Source organism: Eptesicus fuscus, chromosome 22, assembly GCF_027574615.1.
Source record: "Eptesicus fuscus isolate TK198812 chromosome 22, DD_ASM_mEF_20220401, whole genome shotgun sequence".
NCBI classification, from domain to species: Eukaryota; Metazoa; Chordata; class Mammalia; order Chiroptera; family Vespertilionidae; genus Eptesicus; species Eptesicus fuscus.
In genome coordinates, this window is record NC_072494.1 from 36,724,817 (window position 1) to 36,743,763 (window position 18,947).

At 57.9% G+C, this 18,947-nt stretch overlaps 1 protein-coding gene across 1 annotated transcript in view; it reads left to right on the plus strand.

Moving 5' to 3' along the window:
- The window catches only part of PLEKHA6 (pleckstrin homology domain containing A6), a 42,521-nt gene extending 26,778 nt beyond the window's left edge, over window positions 1–15,743 (plus strand). The window contains exons 14-24 of the mRNA XM_054712097.1: window positions 391–486; window positions 1,906–2,017; window positions 2,624–2,763; window positions 5,770–5,899; window positions 6,114–6,220; window positions 7,056–7,232; window positions 8,449–8,616; window positions 8,691–8,824; window positions 9,277–9,422; window positions 14,392–14,515; window positions 15,125–15,743. Coding sequence (XP_054568072.1) covers window positions 391–486; window positions 1,906–2,017; window positions 2,624–2,763; window positions 5,770–5,899; window positions 6,114–6,220; window positions 7,056–7,232; window positions 8,449–8,616; window positions 8,691–8,824; window positions 9,277–9,422; window positions 14,392–14,507 — 1,326 coding nt within the window. The 3' untranslated portion in view covers window positions 14,508–14,515; window positions 15,125–15,743. The remainder of the gene's footprint in view (window positions 1–390; window positions 487–1,905; window positions 2,018–2,623; window positions 2,764–5,769; window positions 5,900–6,113; window positions 6,221–7,055; window positions 7,233–8,448; window positions 8,617–8,690; window positions 8,825–9,276; window positions 9,423–14,391; window positions 14,516–15,124) is intronic.
- The last annotated feature ends 3,204 nt before the right edge of the window (window positions 15,744–18,947 follow it).

Consider the following 18,947-nt stretch of genomic DNA (forward strand, 5'->3'; position numbering starts at 1 on the left):
GGCAGCAGCAAACGCCCCGGAGAGCATGGCCCAGAGAGGAGAGCAAACCTCCAGAGGCACACCCCTTCCCTCCGTCTCTTTTCCCTTTACCCTCCGCTTTCCATGGCCCGATCTGGGAGAGCAGGAGGGTGAGGGAGCGATGCTCCCCGCTCCGGCCTGTCCACATGTCTGGAGAGGATGCTATTTTCTCTTACTTCGGGTTGCGGCAGGGTGGGCTGTGGCACCTCTTGTAAGGCTGGCACTTGGCTGTCATTAGTGTGTCGCAGGCCTGTGCACTCTCCTCCCGGCCCTCCCCAGATCTGCCGGCCTCGGGCCCCTGGCCCCAGGCCCAGTCGCAGGATGAGAGGGATGCTAGGCAATCTGCTTTCTCAGTAAACGCTCCCCGTGCAGGCCCTGACCAACAGCACCACGGAGTACGAGAGCCTCGAGTCGGAGGTCTCTGCCCTGCACGACGACCTCTGGGAACAGCTCAACTTGGACATCCAGGTGACTGGGGCCCTGGGCAGGCGGGGGTCCGCATGTGCTGTGGGTCTTCCCTTGTCCTTATGGACAACAGAGACCAGAGTGGTGTCCTCTCTTGCTTTAGAGATTTCAGACTTACGACGAGGAGTTGGTTTCTGAGACCAAAGACCAGGTTCAGGCCACTTCAAAGGGACTCTAAATCTCAGGATGAGGATAACGTGGGGTGGTTCTTCGGTTCCGTCAAATGGCAGGGAGTGAGCCCAGGAGAAGCACAGGAGCTCGTCAGATGTCAGGTGTTGTGTGACTGGAGGATTGAACAGACATAAATCGAAATACAAGATCGATACAAATCTCCCTCAGGACAGCAGAAGAGTAGGCAGTACGGGCTACACTCAGGCATTTAGGTAGGAAGAGACCTCCTTTCTGGGACTGGTTAGGAGCACTGTCTGGAGGCAGCGGCTGGACACGCTGACCGTGAGCATCTTGTTCTCCGCCTCCCTCTGTCTTCTCTCTGCCCAGCACACACCTCGGTGCCCCCTCTCTAGCTGGCGTTGCAAGCCCTGTTTCTCTGGTGCGGTTAAGCCCTGCTTTCCCCGGTTTTCCTCCTGTTTCCTCCTGGTAACAGAACTTACCGCCCTAGCCTGGCAGCTGGTTAGGTGGAGCGAGGCGAAGGCCTGGTCCGAGGACCCAGGTGGTCGGTGGGCGATTTTAGGAGGCAGGGTAGTGTGACCAAGAGCACCAGCTCTTGGAGCAAACGGACCCAGATTCAGGTGGTGGTCGCACAACTTACTCCCAGGTGGCTGAGCTGAGTCCCTTCGTCTCGGAAGTGGGGACAGCTGCCGCCCTCGCCTCATAGAGCCGTGCGGCCAGAGCGGGTTAGTGTCTGCAAAGCACTTACCGGGGTGGGGGTGCTAAATTAGAGGTGGCCATCATTTTTCAAAGAGTGGATGCTGTCATCGAATATAATCCATGAGCATTTAGGCATACGCTGGGGGTGGGCATTACAGAAGAGCTACCTGGATCTGAAGAAAACCAGGGAACTGGAGCTCTCAGCCTGGGAAGGGGGCTACCCTAGAATGCCCACCTGCGGGGCCTCTACTCCAGGACCTGTCTCCCCCAGGGGCTTTGGGGGCGGGTCCCCACTCTCCTTTGGTTCCGAGTCCTCAGGTTGACCTAAGGGGACTCTTTACTCTGATGACAGAGTCCTCTCCTTGGCATTCAGAGCTGTGTTTCATAGAGGCTGAGGACACAGAGGCTGCCCATGAGAGAGACGAATGTGCTGGAGGGTGTGTGTGTGTGTGTGTGTGTGTGTGTGTGTGTGTGTGTGTGTTACACTCCCTTGTGCACAGGGCTCCTGCCTGCTGCTGGTTTAAGGGAGGTGGGGAAAGGGCTGGGACGCTCCTCAGCAGTCACTTCCTTTGACCTGCTCTGTGGCTGTTGCAGAACGAGGTGCTCAACCGGCAAATCCAGAAGGAGATCTGGAGGATCCAGGACGTGATGGAGGGGCTCAGGAAGAATAACCCATCCCGGGGCACAGACACAGCCAAGCACAGAGGTGGGTGCCTCCCCTGTCAGCCTCAGGCCTCTGGCTTCAGCAGGAATGCTCCCGTGCCCTGGCTCCTCCCACACCTGCCGGCTCACCCTCTAGGCCAAGCATGTCAAACTCACGGCCGGCGGGTTTACCGGCCACGAGTTTGACATGCTTGCTCTAGGCCCTCACTCTGTGCTCAGAACCTGCCATAGCCTCTCAGGGCTCCAGAGTCTTCCCCAGGTCCCTGGGGTGGCGGGTGGGACACCCTTATCCTCCCCTCTCCAGAACAGACCGGATATACCACTCAGAGATGCTGTTGACCCTGATACCCTAGATTTCTCCCCAGAAAAGGTCAAAGAGCAGCTGGGCGTCCCCAGCCCCTAAGCCCACTGGCCCCTGGGTGGTCTGAGGCCTCTACCTTAGTGTCTTCCTTCAGCCTTGGGACCTTGGTCTGGCTGGCTTTGACATCCTCTCCCCTGTGCAGCGCCCCTCCCAGCAGGTGACCCGGCAGGCTCAGGGGACCCTCCCAAGTCCTTGAATCCTGCCCTGCCCTCCCCACCTACATAGCCCATCCATACCCCAGGCCACACCCCTGCCCACCCTCATCTTTCTCCCCTTGTTTTCCCCAAGGAGGCCTTGGCCCCTCGACCACCTACAGCTCCAATAGCCCTGCCAGCCCGCTCAGCTCCGCCAGCCTCACCAGCCCCCTGAGCCCCTTTTCACTGGTGTCTGGCTCTCAGGGGTCCCCCACCAAGTCTGGGTCCAATGAGGTAAGCTGACAAAATGGAGTAGAAGGTAAATAGCGGAGGGAGGACCAGGTCCTTATTTGCCTGAAACTACAAAGATTCTGCGCCCCGTCTACCCCAGAGGCCTGCAGTCCGAGTGCCTCTGCCTGAGGGGCCGTTCTCATATCCAGTGTGTGACCTTCCTCCCATTTCTCCTGTACCTGCTCTCGTCTTCACCAGCATCCCTGGCCTCCTTCCGGAGCACCAGGATGGGGAGCAAAGATACCAAGCACTTGATAGGAATTTAAACCCAGGGTTGTTCCAGGGGTGACAGGGTGAGGGCTGGGGGACAGTTTCCTAGTCAGTCGATCAGCAAACGTTTACTGGCTCTACTGCGGGAGAGGGTGGCAGGAGGCCCTCTCCGGGCACCCCTGCATGCCCACGGCCTCCACTCAGAGAGCCCAGCGCCCCAGGGGACCGAGGCCGATAGACCACAAACCAGCCTCAGGCACGTGGTGCTGTGTGTCTCAGTGCTGAGCCACGTGGTTCAGACCGTGAATGCTCTGCTGTTCCAGAGAGGATGGGACTGGAACGGGGCCTGAGGCTTTGGAACAGAAAGAAGAACAGGCTGAAGCATTGGGACAGGTAGAGGAACAGGCTGAAACATTGGGACAGGTTGAGGAACAGGCCGAAGCGTTGGGACAGGTAGAGGAACAGGTGAAGCGTTGGGACAGGTAGAGGAACAGACTGAAGCGCTGGGACAGGTAGAGGAACAGCCAAAGCGTTGGGACAGGTAGAGGAACAGGTGAAGCGTTGGGACAGGTAGAGGAACAGGCTGAAGCGTTGGGACAGGTAGAGGAACAGGCCGAAGCATTGGGACAGGTAGAGGAACAGGCTGAAGCGTTGGGACAGGTAGAGGAATAGGCCAAAGTGTTGGGACAGGTAGAGGAACAGGCTGAAGCATTAGGACAGGTAGAGGAACAGGTGAAGCGTTGGGACTGGTAGAGGAACAGGCCGAAGCATTGGGACAGGTTGAGGAACAGACTGAAGCGCTGGGACAGGTAGAGGAACAGGCCGAAGCGTTGGGACAGGTAGAGGAACAGGCCGAAGCTTTGGGACAGGTAGAGGAACAGGCCGAAGCGTTGGGACAGGTAGAGGAACAGGTGAAGCGTTGGGACAGGTAGAGGAACAGCCGAAGCGTTGGGACAGGTAGAGGAATAGGCCGAAGCGTTGGGACAGGTAGAGGAACAGCCGAAGCTTTGGGACAGGTGGAGGAACAGGCCGAAGCGTTGGGACAGGTAGAGGAACAGGCCATCGCAGGCAGAGGCGCTGGCGGAAGCACAGGTACAGGGTGGGAAGGTGTCGGCATGATGGTGAGGCGATGAGGAGAGAACTTTGGAGAAGAGCTGGGAGTGATGGGAGTGTGCGCAGGTGGCTCAGTGGAGGGGAGCCTGAGGGCCAGGCACAGGTGGGTCTGCAGGTAGCTGTGTCCAGGCCACAGGTGGGAGTTTGGGTCCAGGGCCCCGGGTCTCCGCGGCGTCTGCCTCTGCTAACGCTCTTTTCTCCTGCTCTCACAGCGCCTGCTCTCGCTCCTCCTAATGCTCTGGCTTCTCTCTGCCTCAGGAGCCCGGCCCACCGCGGCCCCCCCTCCCCAAAGCCTACGTGCCCCTGGAGTCTCCTCCCACCGTGCCTCCACTCCCTAGCGAGAGCCACTTCTGGCCATACCCCAACTCCCCTTCCTGGCACTGCAGTGGCGAGACAGCCAGGGGCCAGGTACCCAGCACCCTTGGGTCCTGGAGGGCAGGGGTGGAGGGAACGGGACAGAAGGCCAGGCGAGGGGCAAGGGGGACAGGGCGTCACTTCCGCGTGCCAGTGTTCATCCCCCGCACTGAATTTCTGCTGGGCCCTCTGTCCGGTCAAACTCTGGAATGAGGAAAGGCTGGTGGGGACACTCACACACGCCCTCTTTCCCCTCTTTGCTTTCTGTGGACAACGGGGAAATTAGTTGCTGCTCTACCCTGTGCCCAGGCTCCGGGGGGTCCCTGGCTGTGGGTGGTGGTACGGCCCCCTCCCTACCAGCATGACCAGTTGATGGGAATCAAGAGACCCACACACACATACTGGTCCTGTCCTTGTCCACCCCAGGCTCCAACCCCCCACGCTCTCTCTGTCTCTGCCTCTGTCCTCTCTGGGGCTCACCACCCCTGGAATATAAGGGTATAGGCCCCCTCTCCCCTGTTCTGGCCTCCCCTCTCGCCTGGATCCCTAGCGAAGATCCAGGAGAGGCGTGCAGTTAGGCTCGGAAGAGGTTTCACGGTGAGTAAACAGTCCTGTGCCTAAAACTGGGAAACTCACATTCTCGTCTCAGCTACGTGTGTGTGCGTAGCCCTGAGGGTCTGCCCGGCCAGGTGGGCAGAGCAGGGAGCGGCGCTGCAGAGTCACAGGTGAAGGCAGGTGTGTGACTTGCCGTGCCCTCCAGCGGGGCTGGAGTGGCGATTTCTGAGCTCTGGCCTAGCTTCTTTCTCTGTGGTCCTCACTGAGACTTAGATTCTTCAACTGCATGGAGGAGTGTGGGGGGTGGGGGAGGGGGCAGGCACAGAATGGAGCAGATGATGGCTGAGGTCCCTTCTGGTCTCAGGATTCTGTGAGCCACAAGCTAAGTGCCCCTTTCCTGCCCCCAGAGTCCTGGTCCCAAAGCTCGCCTGGTTCTTTTGCTCAAGTCTTGGGTAGGATCCAGACAGAGTCCTCAGAGACCCTTGGCCTTATGGCCCCTCCTCTCTGGCTCACAGAAAGTCCGCGCTTCTTGGTGCTTGCCGAGGGGACTGGCCAGGTTGAGGTGCCTCCCGGGAGTGTGAGCCCTCCTTCCCCGAGGACCTTGCCCTGGCCAGCCTAGTGCCGCCCTGCCCACTTCACAACTGGCACACGCAGAGTAGCCCTGTCCCGGGTTTTCAAGGGTTTGCATGCCAACCATTGCTAAACAAAGAACTATCACCGGGGCCTAGTTCCTGGCAGTCACTCTCGCATGAAACACCTCCTCATCCTTCCTTCCAGCCCAAGGCAAGCTACGACCCAAGCAAGAGAGAGTCCCACCAGACCTCACCCCCGGACACGTCTAGGGACATCAGCCTTATGCCCACCCGGCAAGAGGTGGAGGCAGACAAGCAGACAGCTCTCAACAAAGGTACCTCCTGCCCCGTCTTCCCCGAGGAGTGAGGCTTGGGGTCAGAGAGGAGCGCAGGGTGGTGCTCACTCATACCCACGGAGTGCTCACCCGCCCGGCCTGCCTTCTCCACGGGAGGTGGGGGGGAGGCCGAGCCTCTCTGAGAAGCAGCCCTGCCCCGTCTCTCCGCCTTCCTCTCTCCATGAGGCCCACTGGCCGCTCTGTCTCCTTGCAGTTGGCATTGTGCCCCCTCGGACCAAGTCGCCCACTGAGGAAGAGGTGACCCCATCAGGGGTGGTGAGGAGGAATGCTAATGGGCTCCCCAATGGCCTCTCTGCCCGGGTAAGTACACCTGCAGGCTCTGGGGGCTTGGCGGGCCTGAGCCAGGCCAGGAGCCCAGGGGCCCCGAGTGTCCACCATCTGTCACTCCTGTTCAAGAAACCCAGGGCTGGAGGCCAGCAGCCCCAGCCGAGGGGGTCTTCCTCAAGGAGGCGTGCCAAGGGACAAGGAATGTGTGCGCAATAAAGATAAAAAAGTACTGAGCGAAATTATTACGATGACATACAGATGTGGCAGAAGCCAGTGGTCAGAGTCGTGTGCTGGCCAAAGCTGTGTGTCGGGTCCTGGGGCCGCTAGGAGAGGAGCAGAATGCCAGGACTTGGTAGCTTAACCCACAGAAGTTTACTTTCTCACCGTTGTGGAGGCCAGAAGTCTGCCCTGGAGGTGTTGGCAGGGGTAGCTCCTCTGGAGGCTGAGGGAGATGCCCCCCCTTCCCCCCCTCCCCGCGCCCAGCGGATGGTTGTTGCTGGCCATCCTGGGTGTCCTTGGCTTGTAGACACATCACTCCAGTCTCTGCCCCCACCTTCGCATCACCTCTCCCATGTGTCTTCTTGTCTCCCATGAGGACACCCATTATTGGTTTCAGGGTGGCCCCGATTCAGGATGATCTTGAGACCCTTAATTTAATTACACCTGCAAAGACCCCATTTCCAAATAAGGTCACACTCACAGGTCCTGGGCGTCAGGACTTGGACATATCTTCCGGGGACCGCCATTCCATTGACTACAGGCAACTTCCCAAGGAAGGGAAATCTTAAGGGATTAGGGCAGCTGAAAAGGCTGGGGGGAGGACCTGCACCTCTCAGAGCCTCGTCTCCCCCCGCCCCGCCCCCTGCAGCAGGAGCGCCCCAAGAGTGCGGTGTTCCCCGGCGAGGGCAAGGTGAAGATGAGTGTGGAGGAGCAGATCGACCGCATGCGGCGCCACCAGAGCGGCTCCATGAAGGAGAAGCGGAGGAGCCTGCAGCTTCCTGCCAGCCCTGCCCCCGACCCCAGCCCCCGGCCAGCCTACAAAGTGGTAAGTCCTCCCAGCCACCCACAGGCATGGCCAAATGATAGTCAACACCGCCTAATCCCGGGTGTGGGTGCGGCCAGCCTGGGCTGGAGTCCGGGGGGGTAGGCTGGGGTTTAGAGAGGGAGGGGCCGGGGAGGACCCACGCTGGGCCCTGGAGGCCTGGGAGGCTTCTGCCCACTGGGCAAGGAGATCCTGCTACAGGCGTTCCCTTTTTCTTTTGTTCATATATTTGTATTGATTTCAGAGGAGAGAGAGAGAGAGAGAGAGAGAAGAAACATCAATGATGAAAGAGAATCATTGATTGGCTGCCTTCTGCACGCACACTTTGGGACTGAGCCCACAACCCTGGCATGTGCCCTGACTGGGAATCCAATCGTGACCTCCTGGCTCATAGGTCAACACTCCACCACTGAGCCACGCCAGTCGGGCTGGGTGTTTCCTTTGTGTTTAAAGAAAACTAACTCACACACAGGAATGCCTTGATTGTTTTGGTTGGACCAAGTTACATACCATTCCGTTAATAGAGGGCAGTACGCCACCCACCACCCGCAAGTGGCCACCACTTACCAACGTTTGCAGCGCACTTTCTGTGGGCTTAGCACTGGGCCGGGGATCCTGGCGATCGTCGTGCCAGCTCAGCATTGCCCGGCTCAGTACAGTTCCCCGTCTCTTTCCCGTTCTCCGCCTAGTCCTCTCAATAACCCGGGGTTAGGAATTACTCTCCTTAGGGAGAGAAACAAAGTCATGAGAAATTAAGGGAGTCCTGGGCCACACAGCCATTAAGTGCAGGGCTGGGAGGAGCTCAAGGCATCTGCCTAATTTTTCTTTCTGAAATATGCAAAAATTGTGACTCATAGATCCTGCCCTCAAACAGTTTACATTCCAGTTGGCGGATTGGAACTTCCATAATAATAGGAAATGATTAGAGACTATGAGTGTAAGGCACGGAATCAACTGTCCAAATATATGTCACAGGAGGTGACCAAAGGGCATGGGGGCGGGGGTGGTGGTGACGAATGCTGGTGAGAAATGTTGATGAAGTCTTGCCTCCGGGTCCTGGCAGGCGGGCAGGCTTTGGACAGGCAGTAGGCAGGGTGGCTCTGCAGTGGGAGCCGTGGGGGTGGCAGCCAGACCAGGCGCGCCGGGCAGGGACAGCGGGGTCACGCATGGTAGGACTCCCGGGAGGCACGGGTAGAAGTAGAGGTGCCTGCGTCCCCAGGTGCGTCGTCACCGCAGCATCCATGAAGTGGACATCTCCAACCTGGAGGCTGCCCTGCGGGCGGAGGAGCCTGGCGGGCAGGCCTACGAGACGCCGCGGGAGGAGATCGCCCGGCTTCGCAAGATGGAGCTGGAGCCCCAGCACTACGACGTGGACATCAACAAGGAGGTGAGCGGAGTCTGGGGGGCGGGGCGGGCAGGGGCCCTGGGAGGGATGGAGCGATGACCGCGGTCCCCCCACAGCTCTCCACCCCCGACAAAGTCCTCATCCCTGAGCGGTACATCGACCTGGAGCCAGACACGCCCCTGAGCCCCGAGGAGCTGAAGGAGAAGCAGAAGAAGGTGGAAAGGATCAAGACGCTCATTGCCAAGTCCAGGTAACTGGCCTGGGGGACCTGTATTTCTTCTGCCTCCCCCCCCCATGGCACCTAGGACACCAGCACTCCAACCCATGTCCGAGGGGACCCCAGCCTCCCCCAGAGTGGAGCGAATGGAGGCCGTGGCTCAGGGCAGCGATCTGGGCCTGGCCCTCCGGTGGGGCCACGAGCTACCTGTGGGTACCCAGAGGACTGAGCTCACGCACATGCTCATCCAGACACACGGATGGGCTGCCTCTGTGACTTCTCCCCTCCAAGGCAGCCCTAAACGTGCACTTGAACCTTCTAATTCGTTATAAAGCATTGTGGGTAAGGGTCCCAACATGCGTTTTGCCAGGTCCTACTCATCCCTGGGGGACAGCCTTGCTAGGGACCAGAGCCTGCACATGCCCCCCACAGGCCAGCTGGACATCCTGTCCCCCCACCATGTCTGTGTGTCTGTGCCTCCTCAGTATGCAGAACGTGGTGCCCATCGGCGAGGGGGACCTTGTGGACGTGCCCCAGGACTCAGAGAGCCAGCTGCAGGAGCAGGAGAAGCGGATTGAAATCTCCTGCGCCCTGGCCACCGAGGCCTCCCGCCGGGGCCGCATGCTGTCTGGTGAGAGGGGCTGGGCCTCGCTCCCAGGGAGATGGCTGACCGACCACGTAGGGGAGGAGGCACGGCGCTGTTAGGGGTCAGGGCTAGAGAGGAACAGGGCGCGGGCAGGATGAGCATTTACTGGGCACAGGTACTGTGCTAGGCTCAGGGCGCACAGAGGCCGGAGTTGCTGAGATGCAGGAGCTCAGAGCCGTGAGCACCCTCCTCGCCCCTGTACAGCGGGATGGCCACGGCCATGCGGGGAGCACAGGGAGCCACTCCGCCTGGGCGGGTTGGGAAGCACAGAGAAAGGTGATCACTGACTTGATTGGGAAAGTTCAAAGTATTTACCAGTTGAGGGGTGAGGGCCAGGTATCCCAGGGTCCCCTTCCCTTCCCCTTCTTCTTTTTTGCTTTGTTAATCCTCACCCAAGGATATTTTTCCATTGATTTTTAGAGAGAGGGAAGGGAAGGGGAGAGAGAGAGAGAGAGAGAGAGAGAGAGAGAGAGAGCAATATTGATGTGAGAGAGACACACCTATGGTTGCCTCCCGCATCGAGCCTGCAACCAAGGTACATGCCTTTGACCAGAATCGAACCTGGACCATTCAGTCTTCGGGCTGAGGCTCTGTTCAATGAGCCAAACCGGCGAGGGCTCACTTCCCCTCTGGCTGCATGCGGAGAGGAAGAATGAGAAAGAGGGTGCAGGCAACCAAGGGCCCGAGCGTGCTAACAATCACCACGTTGGCTACTGACCCAGCACTCTTTTCTGCTAAGGAAAGATGAGTCCGAGGAGCTGACTCACACGGGTCCGAAGGGCAGCAGGTCCCAGATGGACACCGTGAGGTCAAAGTCAACAGGACTCGTTCTCCTCAGCCTGAGACATCGCCCGGAGGAGATGAGCGTGTAATAGGCAAGAACGAGATGAATGGAGGTGGGAAGAGTGAAAGGGATTCTTTCAGAGGAGAGACAGTGCTAAGTCATGAAGGCTGGGAGATGAACTGTTGTCTCCCCTCAAGACAAGGTGGTCGGGATGGAGAGGGAGAGGAACAGAGGGGGCTTTGGGGCCGGCCAGGAGGAAATGCCCCCAAAGGATGCCAGGCTGGATGACTTTGGTCCAGGAAGCAGCCTCGGGCCACTGGCCACAGGTACGGCAGCCTGGGTGGGAGTCCGTGGAGGGGATGGCGTTTCATGGCGGCGTTTACGAGGATTCCAGTTCCGGCTACCTGAGGCTCCAGTCCCTCCTCCGTAAAATTCAAATTAAGACACCGGTGTGGTGGTGTGAGGAACGGACACAGTGTGTGCTAGGCACCCAGCACAGGGCCAGGCACTCAGTGCGTGCTCAGTAAGCTCCTGCCAGCTGGGGTAGTAGTGGTGTTGGTGATGGTGGTAGTTAGTGCTATTGAAATAGCCATGGCTGAAGCAGGAAGAGGAACCATTTATGTTTTTCTAGTTCGTTTAAACATGGATATTTTCAGAAATCAGCGGCTTTTGGGCTACAACAAGGATGTAAGTCAGCCTTCAGGAAGAACCTAGTGGCACTTGGGGTGCAGTGGGCATTAGCTGGGTGTCCTGGGGAAGCCCCTGGAGGTAGTTCAGAGAGAGGCCCCTCTTGGGCTGGAGTTGAGGGCAAGGGAAAGCCTGTAGCCAGAGGCCGCAGAACCAGTTTGGCTGCCAGGAGGCCCCGGCCAAACCTTCCTGCAGTTCAGCTGTAAAACACACTTGAACCCTCCAAAGATCAAATTCCACACGCTCTGGGCAAAAGGAAACTTCCTGTTTCAAGGGTTAGAGCACACAATATTGTTCTTAATCCTTCCCTCCGCCCCTGCCCCAGCCCCTGGCTCCCTCTCTGACAGTCCCCCAGCCAAAGGTTCCACGGAAACAAAACCCGCCAGGCCTCTCAGGTTCCCCCCCACACACACACCGGCTTACATTTCAGGGTCTGTGCACCGAGCGCACACGGTCACCTGGGTTTTGCCAAAACCCCAACTATTTAAAAAATGGCTGTGGAAGGACCTCCGACTTAGCCCACTGTCCCCACCACCCACAGTCTATGGCCCAGGTGCCCAGAGCTGCTGATCTGCCAGGCACAGCGAGGACTGTTCCTGGGCACATAGTGTGGGCACCGTGCATGCGGGGGGCCTGTGTGCATGGGGTGCCGGGCACGGGCGTGAGGACAGTGCCTGAGTGTGGCTGTGTGGCACGGATGGTGTGGTCAGTGATGAGTGTGACAGCGTTGGGCCATGACACCGAGTGTGCACGGACGCAAGTCCGCACTATAGGGGAAGGCGTGGCAGTTTTCAGGTCGTGTACACTGAGTGGCCAGATTATTATGATCTCTGGACGCATAATAATGTGGCCACTCTGTGTATATCCTATATAATAAAAGGCTAATATGCAAATTGTCCCCTCGACCAGGACTTTGACCAGCAGGCAGGCCGGCCAACCGCCCATGTCCCCACCCCCTGGCCAGGCTGGCCAAACCCCACCCATGCACAAATTCATGCACCGGACTTCTAATATATATATATATATATATATATATATACATACATACACACACACATACTACACACACACACACACACATACATATATACATATATATACATACATATGTATATATATATATACACACTAAGTGGCCAGATTATTATGCGTTCAGAGATCATAATAATCTGGCCACTCAGTGTATATGGCATGAGGGCATGTAGAGTGTCTGAATCAGTATTGTTTGTAGGTGCACATGTATTTGTGTGTATTCAAGTGTGCGGTATGGGGGGGAGGGAATGTTTGAGTAAAAATATAGGCGTATGTATGTGTGTTCACGTGTACAAAATGTCTACAGGTGTTGTGTGGAGACCGGTTATGTATGAATACAGGTGTACTTGGTAAGCTGTTAGAGTGTAAGTATGTGTGTCCAAGGGCCCGGTACAGAGCAGAGGTGGTGTTTATGCACGTGTTCGTGTGTGATTGGCTTCGTTTGCAGAACGGGGGATGATAAAAACGTTTGTGTATATTTTGTGCACAGTGTGTACATTGCAATATGTGTGAACTTCTGTCTGCGTGGGGTGTGGGGAGAGCAGTCTCATGAATGTGAGTATGTGTGACTGGTTATTGGTGCATGCAGATGCGGCAGGACTTGTGAGCACAAGTATAATGCCACATCTGTCCGGTACATACCTGCTGCAGAGTCTTTCATGCTCTTACTGCTTTAGGATCATTCAAAATAGCCTTACTTAGCTGGCCTCTGTCAGGGGTTGCCCTCAGGGGTTTTAAGCGGTTCAGACCCGTTTGTAGCTACGTTCAATGCTCCAAACTGCTACATTTTTAAAGTTATGTCTACTTTTTGCCAAAGATTTTCTCTCTTTGGTTGTGCCTTCTTATGGATGTCATGGGTCCCTCAATTCCTCTTTCTTTTCTAATTTTCTTGTTTTCACTCTCCCGTGGGCTGGAACCCCAGCCAGGCAGCACCTTAGAGGCGCACGTAACTCAGGGTCCCTGGACTCCAAGGAGCGCTTCCCGAGTCACTGGGAGAACTCCCTGATGCACACTGTAACATCCACTTGGCTTCCTTGGGGCAGTCCTTGCTTAGCTTTTGGGTTTTTGAGCTTTTGACGTTTTAGAAACCGAGGTTGCCAGAGAACTAGCCATGCCAGAGAGCCTAGACATGCACAGGAATGTGTGTTTCGAAAGCATCTGTGAATGCATTTGAATGTGAAGTTACAGGTGTGCTGAGCCATGTGCACACGTGCGCACACACACATGAGTCTGAGTTGTGTGCAGTAAGTAAGGATACGGTTTAGCTGCATCCCATGCACAAAGTCCGTGTGTGTGTGGGCAGACACAACTCCCTGCTCCGTGTTTCAGTACATATGTGGGTGTGTGCACATAGGTGATGGGTGGTGCACTGACCCTGTCTCCTGCACAGGGCAGGGAAGGTGGTGAGGTTGGGGGCGGGGTGGGGGGAGCAGGGAGCGGAAGTTTAACGCCCAGATCCCTCTCTCGGAGTAAACGTGAGACCCTGGCGGGGTCTGGCTCTGCTCTGGGCCGCAGTGAGGCCATTTGCTCGGCTGGCTCCTCTCACTTGCAGCTGGGCTGCGGGTGCACAAGGGCCAGGGTTGCGTAGAGCTGGTCCCTAACAACGCAACGTCTCATTGTTCTCAACATGGAATAATAACGATAACAGAGTAAAATCCCGTTAACTCAAAGTCAGCACCTTAAGGCTTGTAGATTTGTTTCGGGGGTAGATGGCAGTTGGCCTTCACTGGATTGTGCGCAGAGTCTCGACCAGCAGGGCACACGTTTCTTTCTTTTTAAATACATTTTTATTGATCTCAGAGAGGACGGGAGAGGGAGATAGAAACATCAATGATGAGAGAGAATCTCCGAGCCCGCAACCCGGGCATGTGCCCTTGACTGCAATCGAACCTGGGACCCTTCCGTCCGCAGGCCGATGCTCTATCCATTGAGCCAAACCCGCTGGGGCAGGGCCCAGGTTTCTGAGTTACCAGAACTCGCTCTCAGCCTCTCGGAAGCCTCCGTTTTAAAGGAACCCATTAACACGGTGATCACCTCACTTCGATCGCCAGAAGTGGGGGCGATTTTCCTGCGCGGTTAATCGTTAGCAGCGCGCTATCCCCACAGGAAAGCCGCCACCCAGTCCCTGTGCACATTATGGAGGTTGGTGCCAACTTCCCCGTGGTCGGTGGGAGGGGAGCCTTGGGCCCGGAGGCCAGGCCTGGCCCCAGCCCCAGCCACACTGGGTCCCAGCGGAGCCTGGATTCGGCCAGGTCTCCCCCGGGGCCGTGTTCTCCTCCCCAGCGCCCCGACAGGCCACTCTGCCTCGGCTTGGGCAGGTCCCCAGGCTCCACTGTTCTCTCTGCTTGTCGCCTGCCCTGCTCTCTGCCCTCTGGGGCAAGACCTGCCTGCTCCCCGCGCCCCCCCCCCACCGCCCTCCCCGTTCACCTCCCTGTTCATTTCTGTTTCCAGTGCAATGTGCCACCCCAAGCCCTCCCACCTCCCCTGCCTCCCCGACTTCACCAGCCAACCCCCTCTCGTCTGAATCCCCACGGGGCACCGACAGCAGCCATGCCATGCGGGTCTGAGCTCGGACGTAAGCACTTTTCTACTGTATTTCCTCCGCCCCAGGGAGGGGGACCCCTGCCCTCACCCCCATTGAGCCATCCGCACCCTCTCATTCCGGCATTGCTTCTCCCCTCCGCCCAGTGCCTGGTCGCTCCCCCCCACTCCGCCGCCCCTGCCACCCCTCTGCTTGAGCCCGGTGTCCCCTCGCGGGTCCCGGTGCCCCATGCTGGACTGGGGCTGGCTGGCAGGGCGGCTGCTTGGAGCTGCAATGCCAATGCCATGGGCTTTGCTTCTCCGGAAGCAGATGGAACAGAGCTGAGCCTCCCTTGTCCACTGTCCCGAGGGGGCTTCCGGGACACCCTCCCCCAGAGCCGTTTCACCCAGATCTTACTTACCCCAGACCTCACTGCAAATTACAATAACATCAGGCTCTATAGCCAAAGGCCGTGCCCCATCCTGCCCCCCAGCACAGGGCGCTCAGTGCCAGGCGAGCGGAGAGCACATGACTGCGGTCTGTTTCTCTCTCTCTCGGGTGAGGAAGGAGGCGGGTCCTCATGGTCTGACCAGCCTCGCTCCTGGGAAAGTGTCTGGAGTCTGCTCTGTGCGCCCCTTTCTCACCGATGTCCCTTTTCTTCAGTGCAAGCCCTGGCGGAGGCCGCCGCCTCGAAGCTCCACAGAGCCACCTTCTGAAGCCCTGCCCGCCAGGCCCCAGCCTTCCCCGGCCCGCCCCACCCTCTCCTGGGGAAACTGCGAGGAGCCAGGCTGAGGGCCAGGGCTGCTGCCAGAGGAGCGGAGCGCGGATGCTTCAGCCCCGAAGCCCTCGATGCTCAGACGCGGTCCCTCGGGTCCTGAGCCGGGGCCTGAGATGGAGCGGGAAGCATCCTGTCTGACGCCCGAGTCACAGTGCGCCCAGGGGTGGGGATGGCCCTTCTGGAACATTCCCCGATGGAGAAGACGCCCTGGGGGAAGATGCTCTGGACCATCTTAGGTTGGGACGAGAGGTGAGGAGCAGAAGGGACACTCTGCCTCTTGCCACCCTCCTTGCCACCAAGGACAGCACCTGCCATCATCCCCTCCCCGTCAGCGCCCCCCCCCCCCACGGCCCCCGCTGTGCCCGGGGCTGTGATCCCTGCTACAGGTGCTCCTTTGCGGACCCGTGGAGACTGACCCTCCTGTCCGAGCCAAAGACAAGATGAGAGAGATGGGGCGAGGCGCCTTGGCTCCCTGGAGAGACAGGGCGGGCTGGGAGAGAGAGCAGGTCCAAGCGGTGTCTGGGGAGGTTGGGAAGGGGGCGGAGAAGGAAGGCAGGTCCTGGAAAGGAAGGGAAAGAAGCAGCAGGGCTCATTCGCAAGTAAGAGGACGGAGTCGGAGGGAGGATGGGAACGGTTTCCCGGGGTGAGGCTTAGCGTGGTGCCAAGTACCGTGCCGCACTGTCGGCTTGGCCCTTCCCACCTTGTCCCCAGGCCGATGCCGAGGCCCCAGGAGGCCCCGCCAGTGAGCACACGGTGGCCTTCAGTTGAAGTGCTGGCATGGGGGTGGGGGGGGGGAGGATGAGGGCGCTGGGTAGGCCAGTCCGGGACACACAGGGCCCTTCGTAGTCCTGGGCCTGGCGTCTGCCTCCGGGACTGGGCTTGGGGGCAGAGGAGGATGTGTCTTGTGCAGGGTGTGGTCAGCCTTGGGGCCTCTCCTCACCATTTTGGTGGCACTTTCTGGCATGTGCTGTGGGCCAGCTGCCAGTGTGCCCGGGGAGAGGCCATGAGCCTTCCCCTGGGAGGCCAGGTGCCGGGACCCTGCCGCACACCCCCCGGCCCCCCAGACGAGGACCTGTGGAGGCTGTACCAAGGACGCCCTTCTGGCTGACTTTCGGGATCCACCTGACAGGGAGGCCAGTGCGGGAGAGACAGAAGCAAACTCCTTCTTCCCCTGCTCCGCCCACCATGAGATGACTGTAGCCAGGAGGAGGGAGGGGAGAGAGTGCGGCTCAACCGTCTGGCTCCTAGGCCTTCTCTCGGCCCGAGTTGCTGCCTGAGACTCCAGCCTGACCTCCAGCCGCCCTAAGAACAACTACTTTATCTCCCACCAATTCTTCCCTCCTTCACGGCTGGGCTGGGGCAGTTAGTGGTTCATATGCAAGTAAAGGTGACCACTCATTCAACAAGCATCTACCGAGCACCGTTTAGGTACTAGGCCCTGTCTTAGGTGCTTAGGAAGTCGCTTCTGAGGGATGACGGACTGGGGGGGGCTCCACTTGTCTTCACCTGTGGCAGGTTTTTGGCTACCTTTCCCGTCTTTAGCGCAGCTCGAGCACCCCAAAAGGCCCTTTCTCCCCCACAGACTGGCAGGCGGGGTTGGCTTCCAGCGCTTCCTCGTTCCCGCACCTTTCTCCATCCACGAGACACAGACTTTTCAGGGCCTTCCATGCCTCCCCCTTCCTTTATCTGTCTCTCCCTTTTTTTAAAGTGATATTTTTAAGAAATACATGGAAAATACCAAGGATCAATGTCTGCTCGTCTATCACCTCTGTCACCTCCTGTTTCATAAAGCTGGCCCTTTATGTTGCTTCACATGCCTTAATATATGTTTTATGACGATTACACACATTGTAGGTATACATGTAAGATACGTATTGGTTTGGGTGTCAGATCCTTTCCTAGAACCCCCGCCCAGGCCCGTCTTCTCTCCTCCACTCTCCACACCATTCCCAGCATGTTGCGGCTGTACCCCATGCCTTGGTTCCAAAGAACGGGGGGAGAGAGAGAGGCTTGTTTTAAGACAGATCTATTTTACGCTTTTATTATGAAAGCAAATCTATTTTCAAATGTGCAATGCCTAAATGGAATGGGCCAAACAACGCGAGGAGACTGGGGTGGCTGCCTCTAGGTCCGGCCTCCACCCCGCCCCCCTTCCCCAGCTGCTCCTTCCCCCCACTGCCCGGTCTGTGGAGGGCTGGTCCCCAGAGCCCGGCCGAGAGCATCTCCCCAGGGCAGGACGTGCTCTCGGAAGTCCTGGTCGAAGGATGTGGTTACACTGTCCACTCTTGGTGACCCTCTAGGGTTCTCAGGTATGAATCCTGTGGAAGAAAGCGTGTGTGTGTGCACACACGAGCGCCCCACGCAGGCACCTCCCAGCGATGTGCTCCCAGCCCCCGCTCCATCACCTGCGGCAGGGGGCAGGCAGCGTCATGGCCGCCTGTGCCACACCCGAATGTCAGTCTGTCCCTTGACGGACCCAGGGTATGGCGCAAAGGCCGAAGGAAATGGCTTGGGATCCCTGGTCCTTCAGCGCAGACGTGTTTGAGTTCCTTGGACTTCCCACACTCCTTTTCCCGTGGCCTCTGCTCTGGGTCGCGTCGGTGGCATCTGTTTCACTCTGTGACCTTTCTTCTGGGGGCTGTTCCTAAGGGCCTGGTACCTCGGTCTGGCATCCAGACTGCGGAGTCCACTCCTGGGCTGAGGAGGGTCCCACGGACAATGTAGCGTCTCCGTCTTCCAAACTGCTTGTCACCTGGCAGTGGGCAAGGGGCTCTTGCCTTGTACGGATCTGGGCAGGATGGGAGTCTTTTGTCCAGATCAGGAACCCAGGGGTTTGGGACCTAGGGCAGAGCTCCCGGCCAGCACTGGAAGCCTGACCTCCCAACGTGACCACCACGCACCGGCCCCTGCTGCCAGCCTCGCGCATCGTGCTGCGGATGAATGGGGCCCAGCTGGAGGCCCGGGGCTGAGAAACCCACCTGGGTGCACTCCTGGTTACTGATCTAGAGCCTTCCCAACTAGCACATGACCTCCCTGATCAATAACCGGGAGGCTGCCATCAAATATTGCTACTGTCACTTTAAAGATTTTCTGAGGTTGCAAGCTGTGCACATTTTTCTGCCTTGGCGAGAGACATGTTCTTGGGGCAGGGCTGACTATAGCAAGAAGAACCCAATTCCTTTCCCCTTTAGGCAACCCCACCTGGAAGCTCTTAAAACTAAGGAAAAATATGAAATATACATGCCTATATATATATATATATATATACATATATCTATTTATGCACATATTGGGGGCCAATCTGATTTGCTAGTATTAGACAATAAACTATACAAGGAAATGTCTGATCTCAGTGTCTTTATTTAGCATAAAAGTGGCCTTAGAAGAAGAGTTCAGGTTAGATAGACAGACAGCATCGCTGCCAGGGGACCGGCAGCTGTAGCAGCCCCTGAGCATCTTTCTAGCCGAAGCCCCTCCCGGGGAGGGGGCACTTGCCCGATAGGCTAGAGTTGGGGTCCGCTCTCAGCAGCTGAAGAGCCCCCGTGAGCTCTGCATTTGTATATTGCAAGTTTGTATAAAGCCAACACCGGAAATAAAATGGTTTGTACAAGTGGTGCGTGTCTTGCCCTCTGTGTTCATGTCTGCCTGTGGCTGGCCTCAGGGTTCATGGCCCTTTACGGTGGGTCTGGGGCCAGGCCTTCCCGAAGA